Below are 14,026 nucleotides of genomic sequence, written 5' to 3'. Positions count from 1 at the left end.
TTACTTTGTTGGCATAGAGAATAGCAACTTTATTTTGTGTCAAAACCGGCCCGCTAGGGGATTCAATATAGTTGTTTGGATTGAATACATCCAGTAATGATAATAAAAAAATAAAAAATAAATAATAAAGATAAATAATAATCGCATGTATACCGTTCTATTCCTTAATCTTTCACTTTAGGTGTACTGTGTTAGGAGGAGTATGCACTGTTGTAATTACAGTAAAAGAAGCAGCACAACTTAGGCACTCAGACTGGACAGCAGATGAATGTTGTGAACCTTTTGCTAATTAAAAAGGTGTATGCTACCTTAGTTTCTACTTACCTACACCACCGTTGTGGCTAAAATGTCCTTCTCAAAAAGGAGACGAGCGAATAACGATTAACATTTTCCAAGAGAAATGGAACGCTTCGTATTTATAGAAGGGAAAAAAGATATCAAAATATGGCACTGTTTGAGTATACGTGAATCGAAACCCGGTAGTACCGACATAATTCGGTCGGTGCTTGTAAAAATACCGAATTCAGTACACATCCCTAGGATTAGTACATGTTAAGACCAGCACTTGCACCAAATAAAGATTAATATTAGATACTGTATTATGCATCCTCATTTCTCACCATATTCAAGGTAAATTCAAGCTCAATAATAGTCATATTTTTTCATCATCCTGTTGACTCATTCAAGCACTGCTACCACCTAGCTAGAGGCTTGTGTATTGTTTAAGCACCTCACTGTATTTAGTTTGCCTTTTCTTTGGCCCACCTCTATAATGCTATTCAGTTAAAAAAACAGCATCTATTTACATCCTGACAAAAAAACAACAATGACTTGTGTGTTTGGGAACAATTGGTAATGGTTATGTGCAGTCAAACTTTTCATGAACTCAATTCCTCTTAATGTGTGTTTCTAAATTTGTATTGGATGTCTTAGATAAAGAGAGCAGTTATGATTTTTATTTTAAACAATTAAAAAACTAAAGTTTTGGGCATTGTTTTCTCTAAATGCATACATTTGTCTAAATATGGCTAAGGACATGCATTATTGTGGGATTCCTGCACGTCATCTTCATCACTGAAGGAATAATCTGATCTGTGGGAGCGAATTCCTCTGCCATTTTCGAGTAGGTTTATTTTTTTTATTTTTTTTGAGTTGTCAGCTTGAAGCGTCCCTCGGTCTCCGACTCCCTTGTCGTCATGTGACATGAGTGCATGACTGCTATGATTTTTCCTTACTATTTTCTATGACCTGCCTTATCTTGCCTCACCTTAGCCAATTGTGACTCATCATACGAACACCAACCAATCATCATGGATTTTCTCCATATGTATGGCTGTTCTCATTCATCAGGTCATTGTATTTTCTCCATATTTTTTGAGGGGGCCTGTATTCGCAGTCTATTTTCTAGTAGCTTTGATGTAAGATACCTAGCTACATGGGTCTAAAAGTAGCTAATCTACAGGAAAAGCTACTCATTAAAAAAGTAGATAAGCTATTGCCAAGCTACTGGAAAATGTAGTTAAGCTATGTAGCTTAGCTACATGTAGCTTGTTACTGCCCATCACTGGAAAGGTGAACATACTTTGACCAGACAGCAAAAAAGGGCACTTTATAGGTATCATTGTCACATACAGAACAGATAAGCCCAAAATGAGGCAAATTTTAAATTAAAGTGAATTTGTAAATCTTCCTGAAAACCAGCGTCCTCAGTCATTCTGACAAAACACAAATGTCTACTGCAGGGGATGCTGGTTCTCTGAATAATATTGTGACTGCATGGGTGTCTTTGTGTGGAAAATAAAACTACAAACATTGTTGCATGTTGCTGATATTCAATCAAGCAAGAACACAATCCTGTTTCAAAAACATTAGCCTTGCACCTTGAATTGTTAGCAACTAGCTTGCATGTGAACAATGCAAACAATGTGCACTAATCATGACAGTGCAGCAAGCCTGAACACAAATATGCAACTCTAATGAAAGCAAGGTGAAATTTAACCATGTTTATCAATAACAATTACGATTAACAGTAAGGAATTGATTGCATTGCCTCCCCATGCAAGCACATATCGATATTGACCACCGTGGCAGTACATAGGTGTTTATTGACAAGCAATAGCATCAAGGTAGGAACTCTCGCCGGACACGATAGTGATCAGAATTCTGGAGCTGGCTTCCTGGATGAAATTGGCAGTGTTTGTACGTGGGAAGCTGTGGCGGGGGATCATGTTCTTATCGAATCCTGTTTCATTGCTGGACACCAGACAACTCCATTAAACGCCCAGCCAGGATTGGATGCAGTTCAAGTGTACGTAGAGGAAGTGTTACACAGTTGGTGGAACTAAAAAATAACTATTTGCTGTCAAGGGGCGAATTTCTGCTTTAGTTGAAAACGGTGATTAAGATTTAATCGGGGTCTGGAATGAATGACAGAACACTACTAAAGAGACTTCATGTTGATACACATTGTAGTAATATTACCAAGGAGGATTTGAGTATTAGATAATGGAGAAAAATAGAACACTTTTTTTTCCCATCACTGTGCTTCAAGCTGTATTTCCTTTTTTTTTTTTAATATATATAAATGCTTTCATTCCTTTCTTCTCCGGTTCCTACCGGCATGACAATGCGCACTCCACCCGAGCGAGCATAGTCAAATGGAGAAGATGCACTCGGACGGTTTATGACAAGACCACATCCAGTGGGATAGCTTTTACATTTTGCGCACACAGAAATGTCAACTATTGAAAAAAACAAATGCACTACTTCTCTGGTGTGTGCATGATAAACGCCTGGGACATCGGGATACTCTGCTCAGCTGTTTAGTTTGCAAGGGACAATGTTACAAAAATGACTTAAGAGTAGTCACTGCACTGCTTGTTTAGCAGTATAGATCAATATCTACTGAAAATGAGTCAACACTAATAACAGGCACTTTTAAAAATCCACTAGCTCAATGCGAATTTACAATGGTTATGCCACATGCAACTGCATTAGCAATTTTACACGGTGTTTAAAGGGGAACATTATCACCAGACCTATGTAAGCGTCAATATATACCTTGATGTTGCAGAAAAAAGACCATATATTTTTTTTAACCGATTTCCGAACTCTAAATGGGTGAATTTTGGCGAATTAAACGCCTTTCTAATATTCGCTCTCGGAGCGATGACGTCACAACGTGACGTAGCATCGGGAAGCAATCCGCCATTTTCTCAAACACCGAGTCAAATCAGCTCTGTTATTTTCCGTTTTTTCGACTGTTTTCCGTACCTTGGAGACATCATGCCTCGTCGGTGTGTTGTCGGAGGGTGTAACAACACGAACAGGGACGGATTCAAGTTGCACCAGTGGCCCAAAGATGCGAAAGTGACAAGAAATTGGACGTTTGTTCCACACACTTTACCGACGAAAGCTATGCTACCTCAGAGATGGCAAGAATGTGTGGATATCCTGCGACACTCAAAGCAGATGCATTTCCAACGATAAAGTCAAAGAAATCTGCCGCCAGACCCCCATTGAATCTGCCGGAGTGTGTGAGCAATTCAGGGACAAAGGACCTCGGTAGCACGGCAAGCATGGCGGCAGTTTGTTCCCGCAGACAAGCGAGCTAAACCCCCTGGATGTCTTGGCTCACACCGTCCCTTATGCCACCGAAGATGATCAAGAGAAGAATATTGACCCTAGCTTCCCTGGCCTGCTGACATCAACTCCAAAACTGGACGGATCAGCTTTCAGGAAAAGAGCGCGGATGAGGGTATGTCTACAGAATATATTAATTGATGAAAATTGGGCTGTCTGCACTCTCAAAGTGCATGTTGTTGCCAAATGTATTTTATATGCTGTAAACCTAGTTCATAGTTGTTAGTTTCCTTTAATGCCAAACAAACACATACCAATCGTTGGTTAGAAGGCGATCGCCGAATTTGTCCTCGCTTTCTCCCGTGTCGCTGGCTGTCGTGTCGTTTTCGTCGGTTTTGCTTGCATACTGTTCAAACCGATATGGCTCAATAACTTCAGTTTCTTCTTCAATTTCGTTTTCGCTACCTGCCTCCACACTACAACCATCCGTTTCAATACATTCATAATCTGTTGAATCGCTTAAGCCGCTGAAATCCGAGTCTGAATCCGAGCTAATGTCGCTATAGCTTGCTGTTCTTTCCGCCATGTTTGTTTGTGTTGGCTTCACTATGTGACGTCACAGGAAAATGGACGGGTGTTTATAATGATGGTTAAAATCAGGCACTTTGAAGCTTTTTTTAGGGATATTGCGTGATGAGTAAAATTTTGAAAAAAACTTCGAAAAATATAATAAGCCACTGGGAACTGATTTTTAATGGTTTTAACCATTCTGAAATTGTGATAATGCTCCCCTTTAACACCTCCTAATTCAGTAATTAAAATGACAAATTAGATGCATGTGACAGTTAAACAGCTGGTGTGTTAAAGGTACAATACAGTATACACACACACAAGAAAATACTGGCACATTCAACTTAATGGCAAAGACTACTTCCCGGCTAAGGCAACACTGTAGTATATACAATAGTGCCATCTAACGCCTTGTAACTGCAACTGCATGCACAGTCTACAATATAAGAACAGTACAAACTTGCGAATGAGACACAGAATTGTAAGAAAACAAGATAACTGGACGGAACAAATATTTTTAAACAATTAACATTCAACACATTTGAAGAGGCAAACTAAAGTACCAAAAATTGGAATCGGTAGATACCAGTATTGATTTTCCAGTGACAAGTGCGTAGAGTCGGGGATGGCAGCGGTTGAGTGCTGCTTGTTCATTGAGTGAAATATGAATTCAAGCACACACTTAAAGCCAAAACTGTGTTCCAACACAATAAAGGAAACCAAACGCTCCCAAGATGACAATTGTCTTGCTGAGGAATGTCTCCAAACCTGAACCCAATCGAGCACCTGTGGAGGCATCCTCTAGTGAAAGGAATGTGGAGGAAGCGCAAGGTATCAAACTTTCCACGACTCTACTGGACTCTTCTGGATTTGTGATGCAGCAAACATTTTCACGGGAATAACGCTGCATGACTTGTTTGTGGATTTAAATCAACACACCCTTGTTCCCACAACAAAACAGAACTGAATGCTACAGTGAGGCTAAAATACATTTTAGTTGAAGTATGAGGCGGGTTACAGTGGTATAGCTGCCGTTTATCGCTTGGACCAGGCAGTGATACTCAAAAATCTGGATAAAAATACAGCTATAGTAAATTTATAGTGTACAGTATTTACCTTGGAGAGTTGACTTCTACAGTGTCTCTTTACAGCTGCTTATTTGTCAAACACACCATTGGCAACTTTTCCATATTGTTATGGATAAATTTCCAATGTTTAGATATTGTTTTTACATTCTTGACTGACGTTACTCTTTCTGCGTCAGTATGATGCAGTGATATGTTCGAACTGCTTCCCCATGTCGGCAACACGCATGTTTTTAATTATTTATTCCTTTGATTCAAACAATATTAGGTATGTAAAGGTTGTGTACATACCGCGGTAGTACTGTTTCAAAATATTATCAATAATGCCGTGACATGTGACGATATCAAACGCAAACTTTGTGTGTAGTTTTTTTCTGGCTCCTTTACTTTGGCGGGTTTGAAAAAAATAAACTACATCTCCCAGAATCCTCTGCACAGCGCAAGTCTGCAATTTGGGGTCTGGAGCAAAAGAGAATGCAGAAAGTGAAGTGTGTTCGACTTAGCAGATGGAAGGAATTGTTTTTTGCATAATCCGTTTGTGGGGAGGGAGTGTTATCAGCACGCTTGCAGGAGCAAAGGTCACCGCCTCTGTCCATGGTGCTGAAAACAGAGCGCCATCAGATGGGGGCGTGGCATGTGCTGACGGCGAGACACAGCTGGCAGATGATTAGATTGCACAGGTGGTACGTGTTAATTTAATCATCTGTTGTCTTTAAGAGTGAGCGGCCGGGTGCAGGAGCGGAGGGGAAGTTTGGAGAGAGACTTGGAGAGCATGAGACAAGGAGGACTGAAAAGTCGTGTTTCATGCAAGTGCTTGATGGAAAAATAAAACCAGTTTTTACATCAGAACACCGGTATCCTGCTGATGTGAGTAATTCACCCACCCGACGAGGAGGAGACTTCTACACCGTTCATAACTTTGAGTCATTTTGCTAAACAAACAAATCCTGGTGAAAATATAACCTATGTGGCGGAGGTAATAAACGTGCCACGTTCGAGTATCTCGAGTGTTCCAAGTCAAAACAGACTCGGTCAAGGCACGCTGTGTTGAGGGAAAGCAACTGCTGCACACCAAACTACTTCATAAGAATCACCCAGAAAAGATGAAGCCAGTGAAGCTTAACGTCAATGTGTGTTGTATTTACGTTATTAAAAGTTCAAATGTGATGTAATTTGTCTGAGAAACTACATTTTCAAAACTGATTAAAAATGTCCACTGCAGAGGACACTGCTTCGCTGAAAGTAAAAGTTGGATGTTACCGCACAATTCTTTGGACTTAAAAATAATTATTTGTAGTAGTAAATATAATTGGAACATTTTAGCATTATGTTTGTGTTCAATTACCCACTATGGCATTTTAAGTCTTTTTTTATGGACAAATATCACAATAATATATCATGGCTTTAACACTGTGATATCGTACCATTAAATGTTGATACCGTTACATTCCTCATGAATATTATCCATTTGTTTTCCATTTTTCTTTCCAATGCTTGGAAAACAAAAAAGGTATGTCCATCTTTCGCTACAAGCTAATTTTAGCAAGTAAGAGCAAATGTTTTGGGCGGATCACTATGACGTTTGCTATGCCAATTGACAGCGGGGAAGCATGCACATAATTTTTTATTTTTCTCATGCAATGAAAATAAAGTGCTTTTCGCAAAACAGAAGCATAAGTATTTTTTTGTCCCTGTAGCATTGTTCAAAAGTTTTATTTTTGTGTGGGGTAAAATATTCATATGATGATGGTGGGGGTTACTAAATGTAAGAACTACGAATAGGAGGAGGACATGCATTGGTGTGAATATAGTGAATGCACAAAGAGATCATTTTTATTCCAAACTAGCAGGGATTGTAGCATGCTTGTAAGACAGGAAAGAAAATGAGGGGACAGATTGTAAAGACGAGGGACGTGATCATGGTTAGATGATTTCAAGTAAAAACGAGGGAAAGGAGGTGGCAGTAATCAGGAGTGATCAGCGGGTAACCGACAGCCGAAGACCGAGGTGGGAATCGTCAGCAGGGCGGAAAGATAGAACGCGGGTCAGATGTATTCTCAACAACAAATATGGCAGTAAAATTAACAACGTGACCTTGTAAATCTAACAAAGGAGGCACTCGTTGGCCAAAACCTCAGGCGAGTGTGCACACACACACACACACACGCACACACACCCACACGCGGCAAAACAACTGAGCGCCACGTATTGAGCTGATCTAATCTGAGACAAACCAGTCTGCTTCCTCCAGCCTTAATCCTCCCCTTCTAATGGGAGCCATTAGACTGCACAGAGACAGAAACATTGAACTTGATCAAATCAGGTTTTCCGTGGAGAAATTAATTGTATGTTTTAGAAAATAATAACACAGATGCCAAACCAATGACTATGGACCGAGCTGTAAAAACCACAGGAAATGCTTGAAACTAAAAACAGGCAACAGGACGCCCCTAAATAATCTCATTTGGTTTGACAGCGTATAAAATGAATATTACAGAAGACGGCTTGCCCTGAAGGTACTAGCAGACTGATGTCTTTGTCAAATGGCCTGGCATGCTTAATGGGATGAGAAAAGGCTAATCTGATTCTATATCAGACAGGCGCTAGGGGCATCCCATTTAGCCACCCACGGTTTTGCAGCGACTTAAAGACAAACACTTTGCTTCACTCAATGCTGGCAACTTTAGAATACAATCAATAGAAAGATTGGACACACATGGCACATCACCACAGGTCTAATCCGTCTCCATTGGCTTCTTGTCAAGTCCTTTATCAACTACAAGATCATCCCTCTCACTTACATCTTTGCATTCAACACATGGAGCAACTTTTGCATCATGGAGGCGTTGTTGGCCGTTTTCCAGGCAATTTTAGTCAAATTTTACAGACATATGCTAACTAGATCTATAAAGGTTTGTACCAAGTTTGATAGTGATTCGGCAAAATACCATTAAGTTACAGTGTTGTGACGAGTGCATTGAGCTATGATAGAACTTTCAAATCAATCCAACCGTGGCAACAGAGTAAGAGTGCATATTTTTTTCCAAAATGTTCGCCCTTTTGTGTGCAGCGGTTGAGGAGTAGACACAGGAAATGAACATTCAAGTGATCACAAGAGGCCTTGTACAATGACATCTCATTACATCGTGCATCCATGCGACTCGCTAAACTTTACCCACCCACCTCTTTGAGGGTGCATGTATCTACGTGTGCGTTCATCCTATTCTGCCGCAGCGCCACAGATCCCAGCGATTGATACTATTGAGCCAGCCAATTAAAGTGACAGAAGAAAGCATGATAAAGCTGACGGATGCTCCGGGCGTATTGCATGCGTAGGAGAGAAATCGCAGGCTTACAGCTGAACGCACAATCACATGCGGGTGTATACATGTAGGCATGTACATGTAAATGCAAATGAGCATAAAAATACACATTAAGAAGGGGTTTGGGGGGGCATGCATGAATCTGTAATTGCTGCTCTGTTGGTATCATGGTGTTCCATTGCTCGTGTTAGGTTTGCTCGCTGGAGAATTTCCCCTGTCGCGCTTTAAGAAGGAGGCAGTCAAAGTTAAACTACTTCAGGATGACTTGTTAAAGCTCACGTTCTTGACGCACCAACCTTAAAAGGAGGCGTACATAATTCCAAAAAACACATTGTACTTGCTGTCCTCATGCACAGGCACGCACTGACGTCTCCCAAGAAGCTGACAAAGTCTGTAGGACGGGAAGATTAATGAGGCGCACCTTGGGAAACGCTCATCCGGCGCCCTGGCATACAGTGAATGCAACGGTCACACTACAGCCCTCAGATTAGTGCCTCGGTCATCGGCAACATCACTACCAGCTTTATGAGAATGGACTCATTGCTGATGCCAAAAGAGGGTGAATTCTTACGACAAAAAAGTAAACATTAGGATATAGTATCAGTATTGAGTTCAGCCAACTTTAGAACAAGAATGTCAGTTTAAAATTGCAGGACTTAATATGACCAGCTCACAGATATACGGCTTGATCAAAATAAGAAAATTAAAAAAAAAAAAATGTATGGTGAAAAAATTCAATATGGCCAGTTCATAAATACGGTATATGGCTTGATCAAAAATTTAAATAAAGAAACTTTCAACGTATGGGGGGTAAAAAATTCAATCAGCATGAATCAACATGGCCACTTCACACATATGGCTTCATCATAATAGAAAACTTTCAATATATGGGGGAGAATTTGAAATCAGACGGTCATGAATCGTGTGTATTGCATCACAGTCAACCTTAGAGGAAGCATGCTTCAATCATCATGACCAGTTCATACATCAGAAGTCAAAGCTGTTTGGATGCATGAGTGTGCATGGAAGTGCCTTCATGGGATGCACAAACCCCTTAAAAATGTGTTCACTTTTTTTTTTTTTTTTTACAAAAACAGCCTATAAAGTGATGCAGCATCTTAAAATAACAGACCGTGGAGGGATGAACATGTGTTGGTGTCACCACCACTTGGTGCACCTGTAACCTGGCAGGTGATCATGCTGGTTTAAAAAAAACAGTACAGCTAACAAAAATATATGAGACTAAAAAGAAATACTTACGGGTTGTTGGCAAAGCTCCATGCACTCTGTTGACGTTGCAGAAAATCCACAAAGCTGCCAGAAGGAACAACAACGTCAGTCCCCCGACAGGACGGTGCATCTTCACGGATGCTGATGAGACCAGGAGAGGGAAGGGAGGAGAACAAAAACACCAGAAGAGTGGTGGTGCTGGAAGGCTGCTTGGCAGTTGCAGACTGGACAGAAGTGATGCTGCGCCTGCACTCTGCTGCTATTTCCCCGCTCTCCTCTAACAGTTCAACGCAGTGATGCAATGACGCTCAGGGGAGAAACAGTGGAGTGAGACGCCACGAGCTCCACTGGTTCGAGGAAGCGTGTCAGTGCGCAGCTGATCGCGGCGCTCCGGTGCGCTGTCCGTGGTGCTGAACTTATCTGTCTCTCACCCTCTCTCTCTCTCTCTCTCTCTCTCTCTCTCTCTCTCTCTCTCTCTCTCTCTCTCTCTCTCTCTCTCTCTCTCTCTTCCGCCAAATGCCTCCGCTTGTCTTCCAGCCACACACTGCCCCCCTCCTTCTCCAAAAGGTGGTAGCCTATCGTTACAAAGAGAGAAAAAGTCTCATTTAATCTGTTTCTAACACTCAAAGTCCTTAAAATTCCACTCCAAATTCAAACAGATTCCCCAAAACTGCTGATAAGGAAATATGTGATGTTTAACCTTTTAAAGCAGTGCTTCGTAATATTTTTTTTTTGTTGCAACCCCCCCAGAAAAATGAAACTATTTCGCACACCCCTCCCCCACAACTCTAAATAGAATGTGCCTATAAAATTGCTATAAATACACCTCTGCGTAATATTGATCCCTTACATTATAGAAAACAAAAAAATAAATAGACCATCTATCCATCCATTTTCTACCGCTAATGTATGTGTATGTGTATATATATATATATATATATATATATATATATATATATATATATATATATATATATATATATATATATATATATATATTTGTAAACTTTTGATCGCGACTATATATATATATATATATATATATATATATATATATATATATCCATCCATTTTCTACCGCTTATTCCCTTTGGGGTCGCGGGGGGCGCTGGAGCCTATCTCAGCTACAATCGGGCGGAAGGCGGGGTACACCCTGGACAAGTCGCCACCTCATCGCAGATATATATATATATATATATATATATATATATATATATATATATATATATATATATATATATATATATATATAGTCACGATCAAAAGTTTACAAATATATATATATGTATATATATATATATATATATATATATATATATATATATATATATATATACATATATATATATATACATATATATATATATATATTTATAGTCGCGATCAAAAGTTTACATACACTTGTAAAGAACATACTGTCATGGCTGTCTTGAGTTTCCAATACTTTCTACAACTCTTAATTGTTTGTGATAGAGTGATTGGAGCACATACTTGTTTGTCACAAAAAACATTCATGAAGTTTGGTTCTTTTATGAATTTATTATGGGTCTACTGAAAATGCGAGCAAATCTGCTGGGTCAAAAGTATACATACAGCAATGTTAATATTTGGTTACATGTCCCTTGGCAAGTTTCACTGCAATAAGGCGCTTTTGGTAGCCATCCACAAGCTTCTGGTTGAATTTTTGACTACCGGTACTCCTCTTGACAAAATTGGTACAGTTCAGCTACATTTTTTGGTTTTCTGACATGGACTTGTTTCTTCAGCATTGGCCACACGTTTAAGTCAGGATTTTGGGAAGGCCATTCTAAAACCTTAATTCTAGCCTGATTTAGCCTTTTCTTTTGGGGTCATTGTCCTGTTGGAACAGGCTGCCTCGAAGCAGTCACAATTGTTCCACCATAGGCAGCCTGAATAATTACAGACCAGTGGCATTAACGCTGTTGTCTGAAGTGTCTCGTCCTCCACCACCTGCCTCTCTCAGAACTTTGATCATCCACCACTCATATCCCATCGTCAAATGTGTGGATGTCAATGCCGTAATGGGCCTTATCTCCTATGGCGATGAAAAGATATATAGGGTGTAAGTGTGAGGTGTGCAAAACATCACAACCTCTTCCACTATCTTTTTAAAAATGCATATTTCGTGTTTTCCTATGGGTGTATGATTAACTGAAATATTCTAGTCTATATTTTATAGTTGTGTTACAGTATAATCTTACATTTTATGGTTCTTTTTGTTGTCTAATAATGTTGTTTGCATTTTTTGCACCATGGGTGATGAGCACCACGCCACCTTTGTTGGCACAATGCACAATGACTGTAAAGGTTATTTATTCATCTACTTGCTAATTTAAGGTGTATCTCTCTGTTTACTTTCTGTTGTACCATGGTTCTATCGATTCTTCTGTTAAAATATAATAAGCAACTATCTTCTGTTTGGATACTTTACATTACTTTCCGGCGATACTGCACATTTGAGTATTGCTCCAATGCCAAGTAGTTACACACACATATACAGTATATACATATATACATATGTATATAAAAATGTGTGTGTGTGTGCATATATATATATATATATATATATATATATATATATATATATATACATACACATACATACAGACACACACACACAAACACACAATGGGGGGAGGACAATACGTGTATTTGTATTAAACCGTTTCCGTACGGGGGTTTCGGTTCGGTGGTGTACCGAACGAGTTTCCACACGAACATATTAAGTAGCCGCCTCCGCTTCCTTCTGCCTCTGTCTCTGTCAGTCCTCTACACATTACCCAGCATTGTCCCACCCACACAACCATCTGATTGGCTGTTACCGCACTATTTGTAACCAATCAGCAGTGCGTATTCAGAGTGGTAACAGCCAATGAGCAGTGCGTATTCAGAGCGCATGGAGTCAGTGCTTAGCGTTTAACAGGTAAGCATCAGGCAGCGGACTCTCCCCAAATGATAATAAACACCTCCCAGTCAACTACTAGTAACATCACTATGAGCCCGTTAACCTTCTAGAAATGTAAAAGGCAGCTCAGCTCGCTCACAGTCCTGGCTTGAGGTGAAAGCTAATTCGCTTTTAGCGTAACGTTAGCTCATTTTGCGGTGTGTGTGTGTGTGTGTGTGTGTGTGTGTGTGTGTTACGGACAGCAGAGCCCTGTCTGTTATTTCACTTTACCTTTTTCTGTGTTGATTGAGCTGTGTTGAAGCAGCAAAAAAGGACATTATGTTAAATGAAGAGTTTCTGTCTCTGATAGTTGACATAATAATGTAACTGCATCATTAAGCCTACATGAACTCTATGGTGTTCAGGGATGAATAGTCTCTTCTATTGCACCATTTTTTCAGCTATAGTTACATTAATCATTAGAAATGCAGCAGCCTAGTTTTGAATGGCAGGGTCCCTGATATCACATGTTGATAAAAATATAACATTTACATAATAAAAATCAACTACAGGCTTCCCAAATGCTGCAATAAATTAAGCATGATGAGTTGACTTGAAACTGTTTATTTGCACTTTTTATATGTAGAAGAAAAGTTTTGTCATTTTATTTAATCTGAGCAACAACTTGAGGCAATTTTATGTTGATTAATGTGGGCAGAATTATTATAGTGTTTCCAATGTTAAAAGGATAAAGCCATTGTTTACAAATGTGGTAAATAACCGAAAAATGTATATTTTGTTGTTTTTGTACTGTACCGAAAATGAACCGAACCGTGACCTCTAAACCGAGGTACGTACCGAACCCAAATGTTTGTGTACCGTTACACCCCTAATATATACACACACACTTACACACACACACACACACACATATATTACACACACACATATATATACACATTAGAGATGCACGGTTTGCGGGCACAACCGCGGAGTCCGCGGATTATCTGCGAATCGGGCGGATGAAATTAAAAAAAATTAGATTTTATCCGCGGGTCGGGTCGGACGGTTGAAATAAAAAAAAATTAGATTTTAAATAGATTCAGGCGGGTGGCAGTTAAACCAATTCGGAAATATATATACATAGTTAAATGTTGCTACCCACATACGAAAAACGAGCAGGCACCTGCTGCATATGCCACAACAGAAGAAAAAAAAAAAAAGAGATGGACACTTTTACGGAGCGGAGAAGGGACGCCTCGCCGGGGTCCGGGACCGAGGCCCCTTCCCCCGAGAGGGCCCCACCGGGAGCCGTAGCTGAGGCGATCCGC

At 39.9% G+C, this 14,026-nt stretch overlaps 1 protein-coding gene across 2 annotated transcripts in view; it reads right to left on the bottom strand.

The window, feature by feature from the left end:
• The window catches only part of cntnap2a (contactin associated protein 2a), a 766,983-nt gene extending 756,865 nt beyond the window's left edge, over positions 1-10,118 (bottom strand). For both annotated transcript variants that reach the window (XM_061965507.1, XM_061965508.1), the window contains exon 1: positions 9,821-10,118. In XM_061965507.1, coding sequence (XP_061821491.1) covers positions 9,821-9,920 — 100 coding nt within the window. In that variant the 5' untranslated portion in view covers positions 9,921-10,118. The remainder of the gene's footprint in view (positions 1-9,820) is intronic.
• Positions 10,119-14,026: the final 3,908 nt, after the last annotated feature.

This window comes from Nerophis lumbriciformis, linkage group LG07 (assembly GCF_033978685.3).
Source record: "Nerophis lumbriciformis linkage group LG07, RoL_Nlum_v2.1, whole genome shotgun sequence".
NCBI classification, from domain to species: domain Eukaryota; kingdom Metazoa; phylum Chordata; class Actinopteri; order Syngnathiformes; family Syngnathidae; genus Nerophis; species Nerophis lumbriciformis.
The sequence above is the reverse complement of the archived record's forward strand: the minus strand, read 5'-3'. Positions and strand labels throughout refer to the sequence as shown.